Raw genomic sequence first — 25,029 nt, 5'->3', positions numbered from 1 at the left:
GGCATGTCTGAAGAAGAAATAAATACCTTGCTCAATGACTGCATTCATAATAGTTGTCTTTTAAATGTAGTTCAATTCATGTTTGGGCTTGCAAACAAGAACATACAAGCGTTGATCCCAGGCAATAATCTACTACCTATTTCTGTATTAAGAACACGGTTGGAAAATTGGATTAAAGAAGCCTCAAGTTATGTCAACATTATTGAATTGCTACATTGTTTGTTTGAGATTCAGGATGAGGAGTTTGTTAAGAAGGCAATGGCAGACATGGATGAATTGTGGTTCTGGAATGGCTGTGTTAATAAAAATGATTGCACTGTAATAAAATATTGCATCGAGCAACGTGGTGAAGTGGAACGGCTTGATCTTGCATCTTCCCACTTGGAGGAAGAGGAAGTAAAAGTCCTTGTGGAGGTTCTTCCAAAATGCAAAATTATTGAGTAAGTGTTCTTTTAAGGTTGTATTTTTTTCTTTTTCAGTTGTATTTAAGAAAATAACTGCACATTTGTACATAAACAATAATAAGCACATTTGCACAACTGCATAAAATGTACACAGTTCTATCTCAGCCAGATTTTTGTATTTTAAGATTCCAAGCACAAGCTTTTGTCAGGCAGCAGCCACCTTGAGCTTACCAAGCATACACATTGGCTACGTTTACAAAGACTGTTGGCATCCAGAATGGATGTCATCTTACCGTAATAATTCCGGAATGGATGTGCTGTGGGTCAGAATGCATCAAATTCATAGAACAAATTGAATAAGCATCATCTCACTGACTCCCTTATCTCATGTAATCCCACTGCAAGTTCATCTGTATACACTGTACATTTTGTACATATAAATTATAAATGCAATATACAAATTGATATACATACCTTGTGTGGCTGATAAATCACTGATATCTCAGCAACAAACTGAGCTGTTTAGATCAATCCCCTGTTGAAAAATATTTTAATAAAAATACTTCTCTTATAATAATTATAGTAATTTTATCTTTTCTTTAAAAAATAATTGATTGAAGTGAATTGAATCATACATCTTTGACCAGACACAATTTTATGAAGTTCATATTCCAACGATGGTGGAGATGTGTGATGGACCAAAGGAAAAGAATGTTAGAGAAAGCAAAGGCCAATGGATTACAGCTGCTCAGTCATTATGGATTCAAACAAAACAAAAAAAAATCTTAACGGATAAGAAATCCATAAGCTGCTTTTTTTCAGTTACATTGATTGAAGAATGATAGCATGGTAACAGGCAAGTGTCATTGAATCCCCCTGTTGAAAAATATTTTAATGAAAATACTTCTTATAGTAATTTATAGTAGTATATCCTTATATTCTTACTTTTAAAATGAATTGATTTGAAGTTAAGATTCGTACATCTTTTATCAAACACATTTTCATGAAGTTCATATTAGTGTAGCAATGATGATGGTCACTTTGCTGAATAACCAAATAAAAACAAAAAAAAACAAAGCACACATTAACTTACATAGTTAAAAAAATATGCTATGAGGGAATCTTAATAGAAACATTTAACAAATAAATAAATGTAACCATCCTTGAAGATGTAAAATACAGAGATGACCAGTGAGCTCTGCAGTTACTTCTGCTGCAAACCCAGGTGCCCTCAGATTAGTTACTCAGAATTGGAAAGTGTCTGTAATATCATTCTAAAATCTTAAATTCCATTGTGAATACCCTTTTTAATGCAATGCGCTTTTAATTATTGATACATGCTTAAGATGCGTGATATCAGATATTAGCAAAGCCCCTCCTAATTACCATGAAATGACACTCACTGGGGTGACACTTAGAAGTTTCTTGTAAACCCTTGTCAAAATGAAGAAGGACAGGGTCAAGGAATCTTTCTTCATGAATTCTACAATCATAGCGTGCTCCCTTTTATTTTTATTGTAAATCTAGCCATTGTTAACCACACTCTATTTCTCTACAGAATGCATTCCAGTCACCTCACCAAAGACACAGTAATGAACTTCTGTCAGATGCTTTCTACACACCCCTGCTGGGTATCCTTGGGTCTGGATATAACGCTGAGAAAAGAAGGGCTGACATTGTTCTGTTTCACATTTGATCATGTGATTGGCCAGGAAGGGTAAGAACATTCAGTTAAATTATTATTATTTAATCATTTAGCAGACGTTTTTATCGAAAGTGACTTACAGAAATTAAACAAAAATATGAAATTCAAAAATTAGTCAATAAAAAAATGCAAAGCAAGCACATGTATACAATATATACAAAACAAAAAATAAAGGAAAATATAAAAAGATAAGTAAATAGGAGTTTCCAAATAAAGGTTGAATAAGTGAGTTTTGAGAAGACGGTGGAAAGCAGTAAAAGATTGAACAGTCCTGAGGTTCACCGGGAGCTGGTTCCACCACTGGGGGATAAGGGAAGAGAAGGAGCGGCACAAGAGGAAGGAGAGCAAAGAGATATGGAGAGAAATAGCAGATGAAAAGACATAGTAAACAAAAACAAATGAAGAATTATAAACATTAAATACACAACAAACTAACTAATAAAATAAAGAACACCTGAGAACAGCCAGGGTCCTTCTTCGAAGTCCTTACTCGAATGCCGCACTCGCTGCCTCTCACACCGGCAGGGGAGATGAAACAGTAACAATCCTTGATGGGAGGCTGCAGAAACAGGTGTGTGATGAACGCAGGTGAAAGCAACAGAGTCCAGCAATGCGCTGTGACGCGCAGAGAATGTTTACAAAGTTATTGTTGTTTGAAGCAGAATTGAAAAAGGAGCAAAACAATAACAAATAAATAAATAAACAAAAAATAAAAGCACTCTTTTTATAAAGTTGTGTGTAAAATATCCCTATATCTATTATTTTAAGCCGAGTAGGACACAGGATGTGCAGTAACAGTAATATTGATGCCAGTATCCAGTATTGTAATATTGATGCCGTTTCCACACTGGCACTTGAGAGTGGTGTTGAGTGCCTTCTGAACACAAGCTGATTTGTTCACACTAACCTTAATGCCCCTTCGAGTGCGACTGACTGCTGGACTAACTAATCCACCTCCTGGGGTAGTTTTGAGTTCCCATTCATTACTACCAGAGTAATTTTACCCCACATTAGTGTGTGTAAACAAAATAATCCATAATTAAAAAAACAATGCGAGTTATGTTTTTGATTGCCCATGTGTCATGCACTTAACAATGTGCTTTACACATTCACAGATCAAAGAACTGCCCTGGTCAGCTCCAGGTTGTGTTCATTAGTGTAAATGTAGTTTAATTAGAAAACAGTTTACATACTGTGACAGGATGGCCAAAGCGAGTGGGTTGTGTCAGGATAGTTAATGGAGACTCTGACACGAAACTGCACTGAAACACACCAAGGCACACATTTATTAACAAACACAAAAATAAACATAAAATAAACGACACGTGGGCCAAAGCGAAGGTGCAAACAAACAAAGAAACAATAAATCAAACAGACATCAAAACAATGCAAGGATTCAAAATAAATGTAAACAAACAACACTCTCCCTCTCCTCTTCCATTCAGCACACAAACACACAGGCTTATATACACAAACAGCGTGGGACTAGTTACACACAGCTGAAGGTAATTTACAAACCGGTTTGGCAGGCTTGGCTCAAAATGGCAGCCCGCATTGCCTTCTGGGGGATATAATCTGCTTTGCCTGCTGGGATATGTGGTCTGTTTCCCGGCACCCTGTCACAATATTTATATTCAACAGGTTTTTCTGCAGGTTTAGTTATTTTATTGGGTGAGGTTTTTTAACACTAATGAAGGGTAAACAGCTGTAACGTATTACAGTTAAATTGTCCATTGCGCAGTAGAATCAGCTTGAAGCAGGCAGTCTTATGCAGACAAATTCAGTTTTTAAAAAGAATAGTGCATTTATTAATGTGTTCCAGTGGTGGTTTGATATTGTTTGTTATTAGAGTCAATTTCACACAGATCAAGACTTTTCAGCCACTGTCTTCCAACAGCAATTTACCATATTTCAATTATAGTAAATTTTGGCGGCAGTATCAGACTACAAACGCAGTAACAATGTATCCATTTGTCAAATGTGATTAGATCACAAACGGATGTACGGGGAAATTGTGTGATTATGTTGATAATCTCAATGAACAATGTGCAGTGAACAGAATGAGTTTATGACATTGGACAACTGTCTTTTTCTTTCAGGTTATCATTTGAGGGTGATCTCACTGAAGATTTCATTTTGAACATCTGTACTTTGATTATTCCAAAATATGACTGTAAAAGTATATCCGTCCTCAATCCTCATCTTACCAGCAACTTCATAGAAAAACTGTGTGGTGTTTTCAAAATGTCAACCATTGATCTCCAGTCTCTTGAGTAAATTGATTTTACTTTATGCTTTTGAATCTAAATATATTGAATATGTGTCATGAATTTACAAACCAATTGGTATTAAAGTCCAATTAAATAACAATAAAAAAAGCTATACATTGATAATGAATATACAGTGTCCCACAGGTCAGGTATCATTGGCAATATCATGTATTATGCTGATTAGGATGTCCTCTGTTAAATCGGGCAGACACACCCTGTTGACTATTGTTACCACACATCAAACTGAATTCTTCTTTGCATAGACATTTAATTCCAGAGAGAGAGAGAGAGAGAGAGAGAACCAATATCATGCCTTTGATGCCAGACTTATGGGACAAACTGTATGTCTATAACAATGATCATTCATTTTAGGTTTTAGCACAGTGGCACAGTTAAGCACAATGTTATATTAGTGGACAAGCATGCCAGTATTTATGCCTAAGACATGGGACCATTTGTATGACAAATGGAGTGTTAAGAAATGTGAATTGTGTTATAAATTACAAGTCAAAAGACATCAATAGTGAAGCATTTGGAGGTATGCTTTAGTGATAACAATTTAAATGCTGGGTCTGTGGTCATACTTCCAGTCAGAAGAATAGCTTCTTATAGAGCCAGTTATTCCACTTCAAGCAGCCATGTATTTGCATGTTTTGAATTAAGTAATGTCACAGGAAATGTTTGTCACAGCTGATTCTCTCTCTATCTTCTTCATAGGCTGACTGACACACACCTCACAGACAGCTGTGTTGAGTCTCTCTCCTCTGGTCTTAATGCTTTCATCAGCTCATTGGAATGTCTAGACCTGAGCAATAACTCCTTCACAGACAGCTGTGTCCCCAGCTTCATCCACATAATGTTGATGTGTACCAGCCTGAGGGTTTTCAAGTGAGTATTTGTACTACTGTTTATCATTCAGAGCTTTGCTTGTAGAACAAGGTGTGCCAGTAACACAGTCAAAAAAATATGAAACGCCTGTGATGTCCTTTCAAAAGTTTAACCCGATAATGTTGCATTTTTCCCATTACCATAGTTATGCATTTACCAGAGTTTGTTATAGTCTGACAGACATGTTTTTCAGTATGATTTACCATACCTGGGATTTACATCACTTTCCTATGCTTTACATTATTTTCACTATACCTTTATAACAACCAGCTTTAGCAGAAACGTCAACCTGTTGGAAAGGTTACCTCTCTGAACGAAGTGCATCAAAACATTTCATAAAGGAGGAAAGGCGGGTCAATAGCACGAAAGCACGCAGGTTTCCTCCCTGAACCAAGTGCATCAAAACATTTCATAAAGGAGGAAAGGCAGGTCAATAGCACGAAAGCACGCAGGAACCGTTTCAGTTGTAATTACTGATAAAATAATAAAGGGAGATACATCAATCATTTAAACCAGACAATACATTTACTGATTCTTCACATGCAAACAAACACACAAAAAAAACAAAATCCAGCAATAAAGGAAAAATAAATTGTAACAATCTCAGCACTCCTGGGCACCCGCTTGCTTGTAGATCCTTGATCCCGAGGCGAGTGAGAGTCCAGCGAGTCCAAACGATATCCGGAACTTTTGTCAGCAATGACCATTTATTCAACTGCATCCAAACATTAGCATTCACTCGAGTACATTGATCTTGGTAGTAAAATGCTAACCAACAGCTTGGTGCTGGTGATAAACTTCCTGACTTCAACAAAACAGAACAAAAAAAGAATAAGTTTTACTAATTTCGAGTACGGTACCATGGTTGAAATCAAAGTGAACGGTTTCTGACTCGGCTGCCATTCCTGCTTAGCTGACTGTCAAGCTTTAATATATTTGTGAATTTTATTTAGTGTGAAGCTCTTTGTGGCGGCCCCCGTTAAAGACGCTATACAAAAATAAAGATTGATTGATTGAAGCTGGAACCGGTATGCAATGGAATAGCCTGCTGAATGATTTCACTGGGATTTGATTTCACTAGGTAATTACATACAGTTCTTTTTTTTTTTTTTTTTTTTGTGACAGCACTTCTTGTAATAACGAGAAAAAAAATAATCTTTAGTTTTTTTGTTTTTTGTTTTTTTTTTTTTTTTAGGTGGCAGCAATAATTGAAATAAAAAATCTCCCTATTTGTTTTGTACCAGTCAGTATTCTTGCAGCAGCAGCATTCTGCACCAGCTGCACTATTCAGATTATTTTATTATTGTTGTTGTTTGTTAGAATTAAACAAATGAGAGAATAAAAAATGAATGCTGAATTTCAAAGAATCTAAGAAGACACAAACATGGGACCTAAACCATGGAGTTGAACACACCTCGGTTCTGAAATAAATGGCCTCTTAATTTTCCACAAGACTGAGCTGGTTAGAATATGGATACACTGGGTATGGATACAATGTGTAACCGAGGGTCTTTTAAGATGTTTATATATAACATGAAAGAACAATTATAGAAATATTCAAAAAGTAATTAAAAATAAAAAAACTAAGTCTTGATTGTATAAGTCTTCACACCCTTTGTCATAGCAAACCCAAATTAGCTCAGGTACAACACATTGCCTTAACAAAGCACATAATAAGTTAAATAGAGCCCACCTGTGTCCAATCACAGTAGTTCAACTGATCTGAATACTCCTGGATGAAGAATCAAGCTGTTTCTGTTGTATGAAGTGAATTTGAAACAAATGGCAAAACATGCCGAACAAGGAGCTGCCAAAAGAACTCCGGGATAAAGTTATTGAAAAGGTACAGATTGGGGGAAGGCTATAAGAGACTTTCAATGTCTTTGAATATCCCTTGGGGCACTGTCAGGTCCATCCTTGTAAAGTGGAAACAGTTTGGCACCACCAAGACACTGCCTCGATCAGGCCGTCCCTCCAAAGTCAGTAGCCGTGGCTTAAGGAAACTGCTGAGGGAGATCACTGTGAGGCCTAAGATTACTTTAAAAGAACTACAGAGGTCTCTGGGTGAGTGTTGAACAGTCAACATTTTCCCCAATTTCAAGAGTACTCCACAAACATGGCCTGTATGGGAGGGTGGCAAGAAGGAAGTCACTGCTGAAAAAAAGCCACATGATGTGCCGCATAGCTTTTGCAAAGAAACACTTAGACACTGCACGCATGTGGGAGAAGGTTTTGTGGTCTGATGAGACCAAAGTGGAACTTTTTGGTCTCAATGCTAAGTGATGTGTAGCGTAAACCAAACACGGCACATCACCCTGCTAACACCATCCCTACAGTAAAGCATTGTAGCGATCAGTAAATGTGCACTGGCTCTTTAATTAGTTATCCTTTATTTGCCGACTACAGAGAGCAGGAGGGAGAGAGAGAGCTGTTGTAAATGAGCAAGCAGACCAAACCATGCAGTAAAAAGAACGTAAGAGAAAGACATTTTGTTTTCTTTGTGTAGCAGTGGTTAATTCTAAAGCTTAATGCACAGTTTAAGAAGAAATATTATCGAGGTATCGAGTAAACTGATTGTTAGAGCTGATGCGGGCTGGATTGGCTTCTTTTGGAGTTGCTTGTTCAGGCCGGCATTGCCTGGATTAACTGGGACATCATCTGTTTTACTTGTTACAACACCGTCAATCTGTGTGAGAGCTGGGCCAGAAGATTTCGAACAGGTTTGAAAGAATGACATTTTATTATCTTTTTGAGAACTGTGCTAAACGGCTGAATTTTGTTTGTTTCTTTCTTTTGGATTAGATATATTGACTATTGCTATATGTGTCACTCAGCGCTATATTTTTGGTCATTTATGAAGACAGGGACTGTTTTGTTTTATGCTTGATCTACGTGGGATTAACATTGAGTCGTGAATTTTTTACAGACTGTCAACAATGAGGGTCTACATTTTGTCCTTCGACGTTACTTGGTCTGTTTATCTAAAGTTTTACTGCTGCGTGATATTTGGCTTACAATAACATGGCTGCTTGTTTATATTTCTCTCTATATTGTGTTTATTACTTGTTAAATGCTGCAACTAATTTAAAGTGATGTTCTTTTGTCTTTCATGTTCTGTGTTTATCTGATCATCTGTATTGAAGTGTCAGGGATATGCACGATTGCACTTTATTAATTGGAGGGTGACAAACCAACGTTGCTAATTTGTTTTTTCTGGGTGTGAATAACTTATTGTTGTTTAACTGTTTACACTTTTTTTTTTTTTTATCATGTTAACTTGTTAATACAACATCTATAATTATCCTTGCTCAAATGTTGTTGGTTAAAATGTGTCCCCATGTTAATTGTATGGTGTCCTGTTATTTAATTATTTCTTCCTAAATGTAATGCATTGCATATTGAATATTTTATGCCATAACATTTCTAAATATTGAGTATTTACTTAGTTATTTGGATTTCTGATGGTATAGAATGATATTGTTATTTGTCTAGTTATCATTTTTTGGGTTTTAACAGACTAGAAATGGCGTGGCATAATAGCTGTGAAACATTTTCTTCTCCTAATCTGGGATATTTATAAATGTGTCAACTGATTAACTTGAATGATTTTTTTTTGTATATCCTAACATTTGATAGTGTTTAATACTGTGAAATTAAAGTTGTTCTCATATTGAAATATTGAATCTTATGCTGGTAATAACTGGATCAGTGTAATCCATTAGTTTTATTAATTCTGATTGAGGTTATAATAGGAGTTAGTGATTTATATAATTAGTATTGTTCTGCTGAGTCCTAGTAATGGTTAGATATAAATTAATTATGTTTCAGTGGGGTTAAATATTTAACCTGCATTCTAGATAAACCACCGTTGCAGAATTAGGCAACCACGAACGAACACCGTTACAGCATGGTGGTGGCAGCATTATGTTTTGGGGATGCTTTGCAGCAGCGGGGACAGGGAGGCTTGTGAAGATCGAGGGAAAGATGGATGGTGCAAAGTACAGGCAGATCCTGGAGGAAAACCTGTTCCAGTCTGCCAGAGACCTGGGACTGGGGAGAAGATTCACCTTTCAGCAGGACAATGATCCTAAGCACAAAGCAAAAGCAACAGTGGAGTGGCTCAGCAAGAAGAAAGTGAATGTCCTCGAGTGGCCTAGTCAAAGCCCAGACCTGAATCCTATAGAAGATCTGTGGCAAGACTTGAAGTCTGCAGTCCACAGACGATCCCCAGACAACTTGAAAGAGCTTGAGCTATTCTGCTAAGAAGAATAGGCAAAAACTGCACCATCCTGCTGTGCTAAGTTGGTAGACACTTATCCAAAACGACTCATGGCTGTTATTGCTGCAAAAGGGGCTTGGACCAAGTATTGACTCAAGGGGTGTGAAGACTTATGCAATCAAGACTTTTTTTTTATTTAATTACTTTTTGAATATTTCTATAATTGTTCTTTCACGTTGAAAGTGTAGATCAGTGAAACAAACTCCTACTTAAATGCATTTTTAATTGTATTTTTTAGGCAGCAGAATGTGAAAAATGTTCAAGGGTGTGAAGACTTTTTCAAGGCACTGTGTGTGTGTGTGTGTGTGTGTGTGTGTATATATATATATATATACAGTACTGTGCAAAAGTTTTAGGCAGGTGTGAAAAAATGCTGTAAAGTAAGAATGCTTTCAAAAATAGACATGTTAATAGATTATATTTATCAATTAACTAAATGCAAAGTGAGTGAACAGAAGAAAAATCTAAATCAAATCCATATTTGGTGTGACCACCCTTTGCCTTCAAAACAGCATCAATTCTTCTAGGTACACTTGCACAAAGTCAGGGATTTTGTAGGCATATAGTCAGGTGTATGATTAAACAATTATACCAAACAGGTGCTAATGATCATCAATTCAATGTGTAGGTTGAAACACAATCATTAACTGAACCAGAAACAGCTGTGTAGGAGGAATAAAACTGGGTGAGGAACAGCCAAACTCAGCTAACAAGGTGAGGTTGCTGAAGACAGTTTACTGTCAAAAGTCATACACCATGGCAAGACTGAGCACAGCAACAAGACACAAGGTAGTTATACTGCATCAGCAAGGTCTCTCCCAGGCAGAAATTTCAAGGCAGACGGGGGTTTCCAGATGTGCTGTCCAAGCTCTTTTGAAGAAGCACAAAGAAACGGGCAATGTTGAGGACCGTAGACGCAGTGGTCGGCCAAGGAAACTTACTGCAGCAGATGAAAGACACATCATGCTTACTTCCCTTCGCAATCGGAAGATGTCCAGCAGTGCCATCAGCTCAGAATTGGCAGAAAACAGTGGGACCCTGGTACACCCATCTACTGTCCGGAGAAGTCTGGTCAGAAGTGGCCTTCATGGAAGACTTGCGGCCAAAAAGCCATACCTCCGACGTGGAAACAAGGCCAAGCGACTCAACTATGCACGAAAACACAGGAACTGGGGTGCAGAAAAATGGCAGCAGGTGCTCTGGACTGATCTAAATTTGAAATATTTGGCTGTAGCAGAAGGCAGTTTATTCGCTGAAGGGCTGGAGAGCGGTACACGAATGAGTGTCTGCAGGCAACAGTGAAGCATGGTGGAGGTTCCTTGCAAGTTTGGGGCTGCATTTCTGCAAATGGAGTTATTATTATTATTATTATTATTATTATTATTTATTTATTAGCAGACGCCCTTATCCAGGGCGACTTACAATCGTAAGCAAATACATTTCAAGTGTTACAATATAAGTAATACAATAAGCAAGAAATACAATAACTTTTGTTCAAGCAAAGTACAAGTGTGACAAACCACAATTCAATAATACAGCAGATAATAGTGATAGTTACATCAGGATATGATTAAATAGTGATAGTTACATCAGGATATGATTAAATACAAAGTACTACAGGTTAAACACTTGGCAGATTACAGTATTCTGAAGTACAGGATTAAATGCAGTAAAATAGGGGGCAGATAAGAGCAAAATAAAGCACATTTACATGAAGGGTGATAGTGTCCCAGGATACAAACAGAGGAGTTCTACAGGTGCTGTTTGAAGAGGTGAGTCTTAAGCAGGCGCTGGAATGTGGTCAGGGACTGGGCAGTCCTGACATCTGTAGGAAGGTCATTCCACCACTGCGGAGCAAGGGTGGAGAAGGAGCGGGCTCTGGAGGCAGGGGAGCGTAGCGGAGGTAGAGCTAGTCTTCTAGTGCAGGCGGAGCGGAGAGGTCGAGTGGGGGTGTAGGGAGAGATGAGGGTCTGGAGGTAGCTGGGTGCAGTCTGGTCAAGGCATCTGTAGGCTAGTACAAGAGTCTTGAACTGGATGCGAGCGGTGATCAGGAGCCAGTGGAGCGAGCGGAGTAGTGGAGTAGCGTGGGCGAAGCGAGGCAGAGAGAACACCAGGCGGGCAGCAGAGTTCTGGATGAGCTGGAGCGGACGGGTGGCGGACGCAGGGAGGCCAGCCAGGAGGGAGTTGCAGTAGTCTAGGCGGGAGAGTACCAGGGCCTGGACCAGGAGCTGGGTAGCATAGTTGGTGAGGAAGGGTCGGATTCTTCGGATGTTGCTCAGGAAGAATCGGCAAGTGCGTGCCAGAGTGGAGATGTGCTGGGAATAAGAGAGGCAGGGGTCCAGGGTGACTCCTAGGTTCTTCGCGGAAGAAGAGGGAGAGAGTGTGGAGAGTGTGGAGTTGGGGATTTGGTCAGAATTAATGGTCTCCTCAATGCTGAGAAGTACAGGCAGATACTTATCCATCATGCAATACCATCAGGGAGGCATCTGATTGGCCCCAAATTTATTCTGCAGCATGACAACGACCCCAAACATACAGCGAAAGTCATTAAGAACTATCTTCAGCGTAAAGAAGAACAAGGAGTCCTGGAAGTGATGGTATGGCCCCCACAGAGTCCTGATCTCAACATCATCGAGTCTGTCTGGGATTACATGAAGAGAGAGAAGCAACTGAGGCTGCCTAAATCCACAGAAGAACTGTGGTTAGTTCTCCAAGATGTCTGGGCCAACCTACCTGCCGCGTTCCTTCAAAAACTGTGTGCAAGTGTACCTAGAAAAATTGATGCTTGTTTTGAAGGCAAAGGGTGGTCACACCAAATATTGGTTTGATGTAGATTTTTCTTCTGTTCACTCACTTTGTATTTTGTTAATTGATAAATATAAACTATTAACATGTCTATTTTTGAAAGCATTCTTACTTTACAGCATTTTTTCACACCTGCCTAAAACTTTTGCACAGTACTGTATATATAAAAAATATACTGTGTAATAGAACTCTGAAAGTGCTGTTATTCTTAGTTGGTAAAACATATATGTGTTGAAACAGCCAGAAATAAAAGGTGACATTCTGTACTTTTGCCTCATATTCATCTTTTAATCGCATTTTCATATTGCTTGAGTGTACAGCAAAAATAGCAATTTTGACTTCACTGTCCCAATACTTATGGAGGGCACTGTAATATATATATATATATATATATATATATATATATATATATATATACAGCTCTGGAAAAAATTAAGAGACCACTGCAAAATTATCAGTTTCTCTGGTTTTACTATTTATAGGTATGTGTTTGGGTAAAATGAACATTTTTGTTTTATTTATAACTACTGACAACATTTCTCCCAAATTCCAAATAAAAATATTGTCATTTAGAGCATTTATTTGCAGAAAATGACAACTGGTCAAAATAACAAAAAAGATGCAGTGTTGTCAGACCTCGAATAATGCAAAGAAAATAAGTTCATATTCATTTTTAAACAACACAATACTAATGTTTTAACTTAGGAAGAGTTCAGAAATCAATATTTGGTGGAATAACCCTGATTTTCAAGCACAGCTTTCATGCGTCTTGGCATGCTCTCCACCAGTCTTTCACATTGATGTTGGGTGACTTTATGCCACTCCTGGCGCAAAAATTCAAGCAGCTCGGCTTTGTTTGATGGCTTGTGACCATCCATCATCCTCTTGATCACATTCCAGAGGTTTTCAATGGGGTTCAGGTCTGGAGATTGGGCTGGCCATGACAGGGTCTTGATCTGGTGGTCCTCCATCCACACCTTGATTGACCTGGCTGTGTGGCATGGAGCATTGTCCTGCTGGAAAAACCAATCCTCAGAGTTGGGGAACATTGTCAGAGCAGAAGGAAGCAAGTTTTCTTCCAGGACAACCTTGTACTTGGCTTGATTCATGCGTCCTTCACAAAGACAAATCTGCCCGATTCCAGCCTTGCTGAAGCACCCCCAGATGAGTCCAATTTTCAGCTTTGCCCAACACCTGGTCGTCTAATGGTTAGACGGAGACCTGGAGAGGCCTACAAGCCACAGTGTCTCGCACCCACTGTGAAATGTGGTGGAGGATCGGTGATGATCTGGGGGTGCTTCAGCAAGGCTGGAATCGGGCAGCTTTGGCATGAATCAAGCCAAGTACAAGGTTGTCCTGGAAGAAAACTTGCTTCCTTCTGCTCTGACAATGTTCCCCAACTCTGAGGATTGGTTTTTCCAGCAAGACAATGCTCCATGCCACACAGCCAGGTCAATCAAGGTGTGGATGGAGGACCACCAGATCAAGACCCTGTCATGGCCCGCCCAATCTCCAGACCTGAACTCCATTGAAAACCTCTGGAATGTGATCAAGAGGAAGATGGATGGTCACAAGCCATCAAACAAAGCCGAGCTGCTTGAATTTTTGTGCCAGGAGTGGCATAAAGTCACCCAACATCAATGTGAAAGACTGGTGGAGAGCATGCCAAGACGTATGAAAGCTGTGCTTGAAAATCAGGGTTATTCCACCAAATATTGATTTCTGAACTCTTCCTAAGTTAAAACATTAGTATTGTGTTGTTTAAAAATGAATATGAACTTATTTTCTTTGCATTATTCGAGGTCTGACAACACTGCATCTTTTTTGTTATTTTGACCAGTTGTCATTTTCTGCAAATAAATGCTCTAAATGACAATATTTTTATTTGGAATTTGGGAGAAATGTTGTCAGTAGTTTATAGAATAAAACAAAAATGTTCATTTTACCCAAACACATACCTATAAATAGTAAAACCAGAGAAACTGATAATTTTGCAGTGGTCTCTTAATTTTTTCCAGAGCTGTATATATTGTAAAAGACTCGCACCACTGACGGGTTCGTGCCCCTTTAAAAATACGACCCAGTACACAGAAATGGATTTTCTAGCGCTGACGCGCTATATTTTTAATAAACACAAAAATAAAACAAAACAAACACCTAGCTCCGTTTTGGAGCGCTAACTAAACAAGTTATTCCCTGACTAACTTGCAGGACGGCTAAGCCGTTTACCTGACACCACAACACAAACAAAAACCACACAGGCTTAACACAGCACTTACTATTTTTTCTCTGGACTGCTCAGAAGCAGAGCACCTCTCTTCTGCTTCCTTCTACTCAGCAGCCCTGATCTAACTGGCTGTCCTTTATACCCTGCACCTGGTCCAAATTCCCAATTACCGCCCAGGTGCAGGGGATAATTAAACAATAAAACAGTTAACAAACAATGATTAACAGAAAAGCAAAACAATTAAACAATAAACCAAAACAATTAAACTAAACAAACGTGCATATTCATATGTTTTCCTCAGGGAGACTTTAACCCCCTCCCTGCTATCTCACACAATATATATATACACACACTAAATACTTGTGAACAGGCTAATTTGGTTTGTAGGGTTATGTATGGAGGTAGATAAAGCTTTAGTACCACACCGCTCTAATCACTGATCCGCACTGATAAAAGTTAATTCCATTCTAGTTGAACTCATGCCCATGCGCAACTTATGGGTTAGCAAAAATAAACAGCACATGTGCAACTAAAAATGAAAAGAACTCGCTAAATACTTTATCGATTTGTTCGGTTCCAATTAAAGGCACTCCTAGCCAATGAGCACTATCCACCTGCCAGATATGCTGTTTAAACACGCAGCCATTTTTTAGTTATTTTAGCGAAAAAAACTTGCGATTGTGTAACTTAAACTACCAACCGGATTTTCACGAAACTTTCACAAATAAATTCTCTATCTCACGGAAACGAAGCATATCAAATGCCGTCCCGACCCGTTTTGAAACGGCTGAGGAAACATACCCCTCAACATCGAGTTTAAACAAGGCTCTGCCAGCCGCTTTACCTACAACGGCATCTTGTTTTGTATTTGAGTTTTCATTAAGGCAAGTCAAAATGAGAAAGCACGTGGCGGATTCATTTTAAATGTGATTCACTGTTGGTGCTGCGGCGTTCCAGGGGGCATCTACCATTTGATAGAAGCCTGCTAGAGCTGGAAGCTGATAGACTGATGTTACTGAATCGGTTTCTAATGTGTAATTACATGTCCTTGTGATCAATAGCTTGTTACCTGACTATAAGGTAACACCAGGGCACAGGCACTTTTCATGTTATTATGTACTATTTCCAACCAGTAGTTATCTTATTAAACCAGAAAATGTTTGTAGTTACCCAGTGCTACAGTAAAGTAGTATTTACCATTAAGTTCTCATGTGAGTACCAGTAGAAACTAAGGTGCAATCACATAGTTACAAATACACTCCTCCATTACAGAACACATTTATTGAAACAGATACATTAAAACATACACCAGTGAATCTTTCTCTTATTTTTAAAATAACCTCAGCTTATTATGTGTACTTTGTACAGTGGTAGGTAAGAAAATGAAAAACTATAGTCGATTGTATAAAACAAATTCTGTGTAGAAAAAACACAATCATTCATTGAAAACAGGAACTGATTTACTTTTGTTTTCTGTGTATGACATTTAAGACATGCTTTCTTCCTATATAACATACCAAGTTCAGAATTGGCTTTTGTAAGTGTAGGCAATATGAATTTAAAATCAAGGCAGGTGTCAAAATACATGTTTAGTCTCCACACCATTTAATAAGTGAATGATTAAAGCTTTGTATTACCTGTGAGCATTGTGTTGTATTTTTTTGATTTAAGAAGCAGTTTAGGTAAAGAGGTAGTTTAGCATTTCATTGGGGGAGTAAATATTAAGTCACCCCATTCATAGATACTTACCTGCAATGGTAGTTTGTTGAAATAATGTTAGTATCATAACATCTAAACTTTCTCAATTGTTTTTAAGCTGTCCTTTTTAGTTCCACTTATGGTTTGTATATATTTTGAATACAAAACAGTGTGTTTATTGTTTTTTTAAATAGAGATAGTACCTGAAGGGCAGAGCCATAGTGATCCTTGATGGCGCCCTGTGTGAGATATAAATCCAGCGCCCCACTACCCTACCCCTGTAACTTGCAGTCAGCAAATCAAAAAATAAATAAAAGAAAGGATTCAAAGTCTTTGTAAATGTTCAGTGGAATGCAACAATAGAAACAAAGCCTAGAGCCTACAAATGTACTTGTCTTGTCTTCAGTGATGCAAAGTCATTGATGACATGGTCATAGTTCAGAGAGTTGGCCAATGCAAATTCAATGGATATAATGGCTAGATTGGACAAGCGTGCTTGGACCATGGAGGTTCGGAGATCATTTTTAATCAATTCCAGCTTTCTGAAACTACGTTGGATTGTTAGGGAACTTGCAAATAAATGACCTACCTGCTTGAATAATCATACTGTTAGTTGGATGGGAAAATGTTTATTTGCATGTAAAGAATTATATTATATGAAGATTACCAATAATCATTATAATAATTATAATTAACAGTAGAAGATGCTGAACTGGAAAATGCTGCCAATCTCTCTGTTGGGTAGATTTTCTGTGGAAGGTTCCCAGCCCAGAATAAAGAAAAGGAGACTCTCACTTTCTAAACTAGGAGGGCTATCCTTGCCTGTTCTTGAGAAATATTATTTGGCTGTAAGGCTATATTCGGTGCAATACTGGATTTTCAAACATGTTAATGCCGGATGTACCCACATGAAACCATTTGGAAAACAATCTGACTATTCACTCCTAACTGCTCCCCAAAAAAATGTTTAAGCATTTCAAATAAAAAAACAAATCTGCTATTTTACATACACTAAATTTGTGGTGTAATGTTTAGGATTAGACAGTGATTATTAAAACTGGAGGATATTCCATCCACAAAATAGAAATAGAAAAAGCTTGGTCCACTGTCCTTTGACAGCACAGTCAGTCACAGTACAATATAGCAAAGGAACACTCTCAGTTCTTTCAAATAATACAAGTCCTTAAAATGACCACAATGGAGCCTACATACTAATAGCATACATCCAATCGAATAAATGTGATTGCTGCATGCTAAGCCGTAAAAAAAGAGCATAAATAAAACCAAAAGCATAGAAAACGTGTGCCCTTTTTACATACAATATAGTATCCCAAAGCTCTACAATAAAACATATAGAAACCATACAGACATCACAGATCACAGCAATAAAAACAAGCAATACAATTAAAAAAGAAAGAAATACATTAATCAGACAAAATAGCAGGTCACAAATAAAAAATTAACATGACCAAATGTATGCAATAAAATAAAGAACCTTAGGTTACTTACCATAACCCTGGTTCCCTGAAAGAGAAGATGACCACCACTACATTATGTATGGGATATTCCTGCCCTTTGGGTAGGTATTCTTGAGCTCTCTATACCAGAGCTGCCGAAGGCCTCTTCCTGTGATGACGCACTTGGTCCTGCCCACCAAGGGTATAAAACCGTCACTCGCAGGAAGATCTTCCTCTTTTTCCATCTAACCCGTGAGGGTGACCTCGCGCGTGGTGGTCGTCTTCTCTTTCAGGGAACCAGAGTTACAGTAAGTAGCCTAACGCTCCCTTTCAATTCGAAGACGACCACCACTACATTAGGTATGGGATAATGTATACCAAAGCCGTCGCGAGGGAGAAGGAACGGCAGCATATGAGGGACGCACAAGCACTGTCTAACCTAGAGGTTAGTGGTGTGAACTTACACCCTCAAGCACCCTTGGTGCCTGCAGAAGGCAAAGCAAGGTCTACGACATTAATACGGTAGAACCGGGAGAAAGTATGCGGCATAGCCCAGCTAGCCGCAGTACAAATGTCAGATATCAAGGCACCTTTGAAAGAGCCCAAGCCTTCAGGGGCCCTGTTGGGGCTGCTGAGGCTGGGACTGGGCAGTTTGGGGTAAGTGTTTAGGGCGCTGACCTTGAAAACGCCTCCTGAGACGCTGGTTTGTGGACTGACCACAACCTGCGTTCCCCCTGCCTGCCGGTTGGGCTCGGTTACCTGCCGATGTGCCCTGAAGGCGATGCCTTAGGTCACCCAGCGGAGCCGTGGGGACTGGGACTGTTCTGGTGAGAGTCTGAGGAGCTTGCCAGCGGTTCGACCTACCCAATGCTGGGGCACAGGGAGGGAGCAACGCGGCCACCTGACAGGACACCTCGTGTTCCCGGTGGGATTTCTGCAATATCTCCTCCACCGCTGGCCCAAAGGTATTTCCCGGGGATATGGGCACGTCAAGCAGCGCAGCCTTATCCGCATAGGGACTCTGGCCTGTGACAGGCACAGCTGTCTACGAGCCACGATTAAGCTAGCTAGGCTCCGGCCCAGAGCTTGCCCTTGGAGACCAGAGATCTGCAGCAGCGTACTGGACAGGAGACGCAGCTCCATGGCCACAGGCTCAGGGAGTGGGGCCTCACACGGTACACCATCCAAATATGCGGTCAGCACACTCGCTGTATTAGCTAAGCGAGTTTCCTGCGCTTCTGCTGCGTAAGCGCACTTCAAATGCGTCTCCGTCACCCTGCACTGAGGGTTCAGGCACGCCGGGTCTCTAGCAAGACCACCCACTGGCGGGACCTTAACCAGGGCCGCAATGGTGGAGTCTACTGGGGGGAACCCCGCCAGGCCGAGCTAATCACCGCCTTCCAAGGAGTCGATCGGTGCAGCCTGTTTCAGCACGCTAGGACCCGAAGCCGATCCCAGGAGGAGCGTACTTCCTCCATGAAGTCTGAGAAAGCCGGGAATCTCTGACAGCGAGGAGCCAGCGCCTGTGTCCGAAAAACGGACCGGCGTGGTTCTGCCGCTGGCGTCCAGGGGACCTGCAGGAAAACTGCAGCACATCCCACGAGTGCCAAGACCGAGCTGGACAATGGGGTGGTACTGGCTTCTGAAACGCTCTCAAAGCCAGGCTATTCCTCCGCAAGGGTCTCACATACTTGCATATCGGAGGAGAAAGAAGCTCCGTCACCCCAGGCAGCTATGGATAGCGCATCCTCATGCACCAGCTGAGGCGACCCTTCCCACCCCCCCTGCACTTCCTTGGGGGAAGGGGGGTGTAACAGGGCGAGGTGCCCTGTACATTGATTTGTTTATTTTATTTTAGAACGGGGTTCCCCCTCCGCCCCTGTGCAGATTATTGTTTTGTGTTTGTTTTATTATGATTTATTATATTTATGACAGCGAGGTACCGTGTGTTCTGTTATTATTGTATTTATTTATTGTGAATATGACGGCGAAACGCCGCGGGTTTTGTTATTGTTTTGTTTATGTATTTAGTGACGGCGAAGTGCCTGTGTGTTTTTGTTTTGTTTTCTGAAACCTTGTGGTAATGTGTGGCTGTCGGCTACTGCATTGTTAATCTAGCCGGCAGTCACACATAATTAATAAACTCGTGCAGATTGTGGCCGAGGGGTAATAGAATAATTACTAACTAGTTAAACCCCTCGGCCACGATATAAAAAGCCTGCAGCTCTGCAGCTCGTGGTGGGTGTTAGAGAGGAGAGAGCGAGAGGAACGAGAGAGCGGAAAACGAAACTAAACTTAAAGACATAGGAACAGTGAAGGCAATCTGCCCAGCCTGACCTGTGTTTTATATTATTTTGTGTTAGTGATTTGTTTTATTTAAACCGTTTTATTTTGCTCTGTGAGCAAGTGTTTTTTTGTTCAAGCCTTTTATTTATTTTTGTTATTTGTTAATAAAAACGGCGGCCAGCCGCGTCTTACTTTAACTGCAGTCCCTGGTGTCAGTGCTTTACCTTCCTGCTTCTGTTGTGACGTCACCGCCCAGTCATCCTGTCACAGGGGGGTATGGCAAATGAGGCTGCAGCGGGGCCTGGACAGGGGCTTGGGCTGCTGGCGCCTGTTTAGTCAAGAGCTCCAGGACCTGGGCCATCTGGGCCTTGAGGTCCATAATGTCCCTCACCTGCTTAGAACGCTTCACCCGTCTCGCTTGCGGAGATGGGGAACGACTGCAGACGGCCTGCGCATTTGGAATGTCCAGCAGAGAGTCCTGGGATAGGACGTCTGGGGCACCCAGGGCCTAGCCCCGAGGAGGACACGTGTACTCTCAGTAAGAATAGACCATCATTCATGGATGACTGCACAGGCAGTCGCTCACATACAACTGACAGATATAAAGAGCGGCCTACCATGCAAGCGTGAAGGCCGCTGAAAGACAGAAAGGCAAAAAGGACTCTGTCTTTAAGTCGCTGATTCCAGGAAAGTGGCACGCCAGCTTTCAGCACGAATGCAGGGGAAATACAACTGACTCGAATCAACTCGAGAAGCTCAACACAGAGGTCTTACCGTACCGTCTTGAGAGGGAAAAAGAGGAAGATCTTCCTGCGAGTGACGGTTTTATTCCCTTGGTGGGCGGGACCGAGTGCGTCATCCCAGGAAGGGGCCTTCGGCAGCTCTGGTATAGAGAGCTCAGCAATACCTACCTGAAGGGCAGGAATATCCCATACATAATGTAGTGATGGTCGTCTTCGAATTGAAAGGGAACGGAAGGCTTTATATTCTAGACTAGTAAAAACAGAAGTGTTGTGTATATAAGAACATAAGAAAGTTTACAAACGAGCGGAGGCCATTCGGCCCATCTTGCTCGTTTTGGTTCTTAGTAGCTTATTGATCCCAGAATCTCATTAAGCAGCTTCTTTGAAGGATCCCAGGGTGTCAGCTTCAACAACATTATTGGGGAGTTGGTTCCAGACCCTCACAATTCTCTGTGTAAAAAAGTGCTTCCTATCTTCTGTTCTGAATGCCCCTTTATCTAATCTCCATTTGTGACCCCTGGTCCTTGATTCTTTTTTCAGGTCAAAAAAGTCCCCTGGGTCGACATTGTCTATACCTTTTAGGATTTTGAATGCTTGAATCAGATCACCGCGTAGTCTTCTTTGTTCAAGACTGAATAGATTCAATTCTTTTAGCCTGTCTGCATACGACATTCCTTTTAAACCCGGGATAATTCCGGTTGCTCTTCTTTGCACTCTTTCTTTCTTTGCACACTTCCTTTTTGTAACGAGGTGAACAGAACTGAACACAATATTCTAGGTGAGGTCTAACTAATGCATTGTAAAGTTTTACCATTACTTCCCTTGATTTTAAACCCCTTGATTTTTACCCCATTATCAGCAAAGTAATATTTATAGTCGTATGGGGAAAAATCCGGTCGGTCGGGTAACTCAAACCATGTCATGTTATTTTTGTTTTGAATTGTTATTGCACACATTTGTTTTACTTCTTATTCATCAGCCAATCGATCGGCGCCCCCCTCAGGTCAACGCCCTGTGCGGCCGCACTGCTCGCACCCCCCTTGGTACGGCCCTGATGAAGGGTACTTGACCTAATAAGTGAATTGATTCGGTCACAGTAGCATTTCATATTTAAGCCACCTGTTTGATGGGTTATAGAATTATGCTTATAATGGTTCTTGGGCTGAAGCATGTTTGTGTGTAATCTACTCCACCTCTGCCTTTTATAAAATAAAACAATATATAATTAATCACAGAAGGTTAGGGTATTGGATACTACAATTTGCTGAAATAAGCCATGTGTATTTCTAATCCTGTCTCTTTCAGTCTTCTAGGGAATCAGTTCAGTCCAGATGGGAAGAAAAAACTGAATGTGAAGGAGGAGCTCCAGAGAGGTGGCCGTCGCCTGATCGTGTGGGTATCAGTAAAGAAGGAAAAGAGGCTTTGTACAACTTACTCACCAATATTGTGCACGCCTTGTTTCCCAGTCTTTTAGGAGTGTTCCTCTTCATATTAAATTGCATGTTCTCTTTGTGCACGTTGGATTTGAATGCCTGTTTACCAGCATGGCCTGCCTTTTCACCTAATTCAATAAGGTTTCACTTTCCTGTAATAGCTGTAATATTTAAGTGATAACTTTAGGGCTGGTTAAATGTATGAGGGGATAAACCAAGTGGATAAATGGCTGATACCTTGTCTACCACTGTTTGTAATAACGAGGGGTTCGTTTTTCAAAGAACATTGAACCAGCCCTCAAGTTTTATACATGTGGCAATTACGCGACAATTTGTTGGCCTAGGATGTGATTCACGTCAGTTTCACAGTCGTGTAAAAAAATAAAAAATAAAACAATCATTTAAACTGTTTGGGGAAGAAAGAATGTTGTGCAGATTTGTAAATAAAAGGGAAGCAAGTAAAAATGAAATCTAGAAATGATTCTGTATTAACAAAGAGGAATGTGACTCTTTGCTATACTGTAAGCACTAGAGCAGCTACAGGTAGGCACAATCATTTTATTTTGGTTCATTATGATGTGGTAAAGATGTGTGTACTGGGTAGGGTGACATTTCTTTGCAAATCAATCTGTTATCAGCAGAGTCAGCAAAACTTTCCAAAAGCATTATTCATCCTGTTCTGATGAGGTTAAAACCCCTGCAGTCGAGAATGTAGACAAGTCCAGCTGTTTTGCACAGTGGTTAAGGTGCTCACTGTGCAGGTTTGCCAAGCCTCCATTCTGTTTTATTTGGCAAGTGTGATTGCTCAGTATTGAAGGACTGAAGTCACAGTCGAATGCAGCTCTTTCTCACCTCTGACTTTCTGACCACCCTGTATTTGTAATCCATTCTCTCTTGCAGGTTTGACTGTAGTCGTATTGCTTCAGACTGGAGCAGGAATCTGGAAGAACAGCAGGAATACAAACGTCACCTGTCTCTGTGGATATGAAGAAAAAAAATACATCTTATAATGTCCCTAGACTCTACATATAATACGTAGTTGAAGGCTTAGAACTTTAAAAATATTATTTAAGGATAAATGACTTCATTTGGAAATGTGTCCATGTGTTGCTTCATAGACAGATGTCAAAAGTTCAACTTGCCTTCAACACATGAGCTGGAATGTTTTCCTGCCTGGCTTAACCACTTCAGTTCCAGGACCTACGCATGTATGTCAAAAGACAGAACATTTCCAGTGCCATGCAGTAGAGTATGTCAAGGTTTGCCGTCTAGTCTATGGGGTTTCGTTCAGCCTGGTCTGTCAGTGTGCATGCTGTATAGGCTGTGTGGATGCTGTGGAATGGGTGTTTTGCAGTCGGTGGGTGGGGGGTGGAATGCCTGACCTTTTTATCCAATCGCATTTCAGCAAACATCCCTGGCATCTGTGAGTGCATTGAGAATGGAAGATACAGCAGCAAACCACCAGCGATCTCAACCTGTATATACAGTCACCTCCAGAATTATTGGCACACTTGATAAAGATGAGCAAAAAAGGATGTATAAAATAAACAACACAGGTAATGAGCTATATTTTATGCTCAAATATATGGGAAAACCATATTTTATTCTAATACAATTGCTCAGAGAAAGTTTTTTATTAACAAGTAATAAAACATTTTCTCAAAAAGATAGGTGTCAGAATTATTGGCACCGCTAAAGATTCTTATAAATAAAATCAAACAAAATTAAATATGCATTAACATTCTATTTCTTTAAGTTCATCTCAGTCTTAAGGAACTGTATTGTGGCCTTCCATGGCTTCCTGTTTCACTGGGGTATAAAAATGAGGTAACACGCATATGAAATCCATTTGTCATCCATCACCATGGGGAAAGGCAAAGAACCCACAAATGAAAAGAGACAAATGGTTGTTGACCTTCATAAATCAGGTAATGGGTACAAAACAATAGCTAAAAACTAAACATACTACTTACCACTATTAGGGCAATAATTAAGAAGTTCAAGACCACTGGAACAGTGGTAAACTTGCCTGATAGAGAACGCAAGTGTATCTTGCCCCCACACACAGTGAGGCAGATGGTTCGGGAGGCAAAGGGAAATACAAGGGCCACAGTTGGAGAATTACACAACTTGGTTGCATCTTGGGGTCACCAAGTCTCCAAATCTACAATTAGACGCCACCTCCATGCCAATAGGATATTTGGAAGGGTTGCCAGAAAAAAAGCCTTTATTGAGAGCAACCAACAAACGTAAGAGCCTGGAGTTTGCTAAACGGCATTGGCACTTCGATTGGAACCAGGTGCTATGGTCAGATGAAACGAAAATAGAGCTCTTTGGCCACGCACACCAGCGGTGGGTTTGACGTCGAAAGAAGGATGCGTGTGTAGAAAAGAACCTCATACCTACTGTAAAATATGGTGGTGGATCTTTGATGTTATGGGGCTGTTTTACTTCCACTGGTCCTGGGGCCCTTGATAAGGTCAACGGCATCATGAACTCTACCCAGTACTAGGACATTTTAGCCAAAAACCTGGTTGCCTCTGCCAGGAGGCTGAAACTTGGCCACAGGTGGATATTCCAGCAAGACAATGACCCCAAGCACACATCAAAATCCACAAAGAAATGGTTAATTGACCACGAAATCAACATTTTGCAATGGCCATCTCAGTCTCCGGACTTGAACCCCATTTAAAACCTGTGGTTTCAATTGAAGAGAGCAGTGCATAAGCGCAGACTGAAGGATATCAAGGATCTTGAAAGAGATCCTTGATATACACTACCGGTCAAAAGTTTTAGAACACCCCCATTTTTCCAGTTTTTATTGAAATTTAAGC

At 40.3% G+C, this 25,029-nt stretch overlaps 1 protein-coding gene across 2 annotated transcripts in view; it reads left to right on the top strand.

Annotated features, from left to right (window-relative positions):
- Nucleotides 1-23,909, top strand: part of LOC131739421 (NACHT, LRR and PYD domains-containing protein 3-like) — a 56,017-nt gene extending 32,108 nt beyond the window's left edge. Inside the window, exons 6-11 of one of the 2 annotated variants that reach the window (XM_059033382.1) lie at nt 1-440; nt 1,963-2,121; nt 4,209-4,382; nt 5,097-5,267; nt 22,068-22,154; nt 23,096-23,909. The exon at nt 1-440 is cut by the window's left edge and continues 1,202 nt beyond it. In XM_059033382.1, the coding sequence (XP_058889365.1) occupies nt 1-440; nt 1,963-2,121; nt 4,209-4,382; nt 5,097-5,267; nt 22,068-22,154; nt 23,096-23,183 (1,119 nt within the window). In that variant the 3' untranslated portion in view covers nt 23,184-23,909. Of the gene's footprint in view, nt 441-1,962; nt 2,122-4,208; nt 4,383-5,096; nt 5,268-6,220; nt 6,310-22,067; nt 22,155-23,095 lie in introns of those variants that run through there. The other variant, XM_059033383.1, reaches the window with a different exon arrangement.
- The last annotated feature ends 1,120 nt before the right edge of the window (nt 23,910-25,029 follow it).

Source organism: Acipenser ruthenus, chromosome 11, assembly GCF_902713425.1.
Source record: "Acipenser ruthenus chromosome 11, fAciRut3.2 maternal haplotype, whole genome shotgun sequence".
In the NCBI taxonomy this organism is placed as follows: domain Eukaryota; kingdom Metazoa; phylum Chordata; class Actinopteri; order Acipenseriformes; family Acipenseridae; genus Acipenser; species Acipenser ruthenus.
The sequence above is the reverse complement of the archived record's forward strand: the minus strand, read 5'-3'. Positions and strand labels throughout refer to the sequence as shown.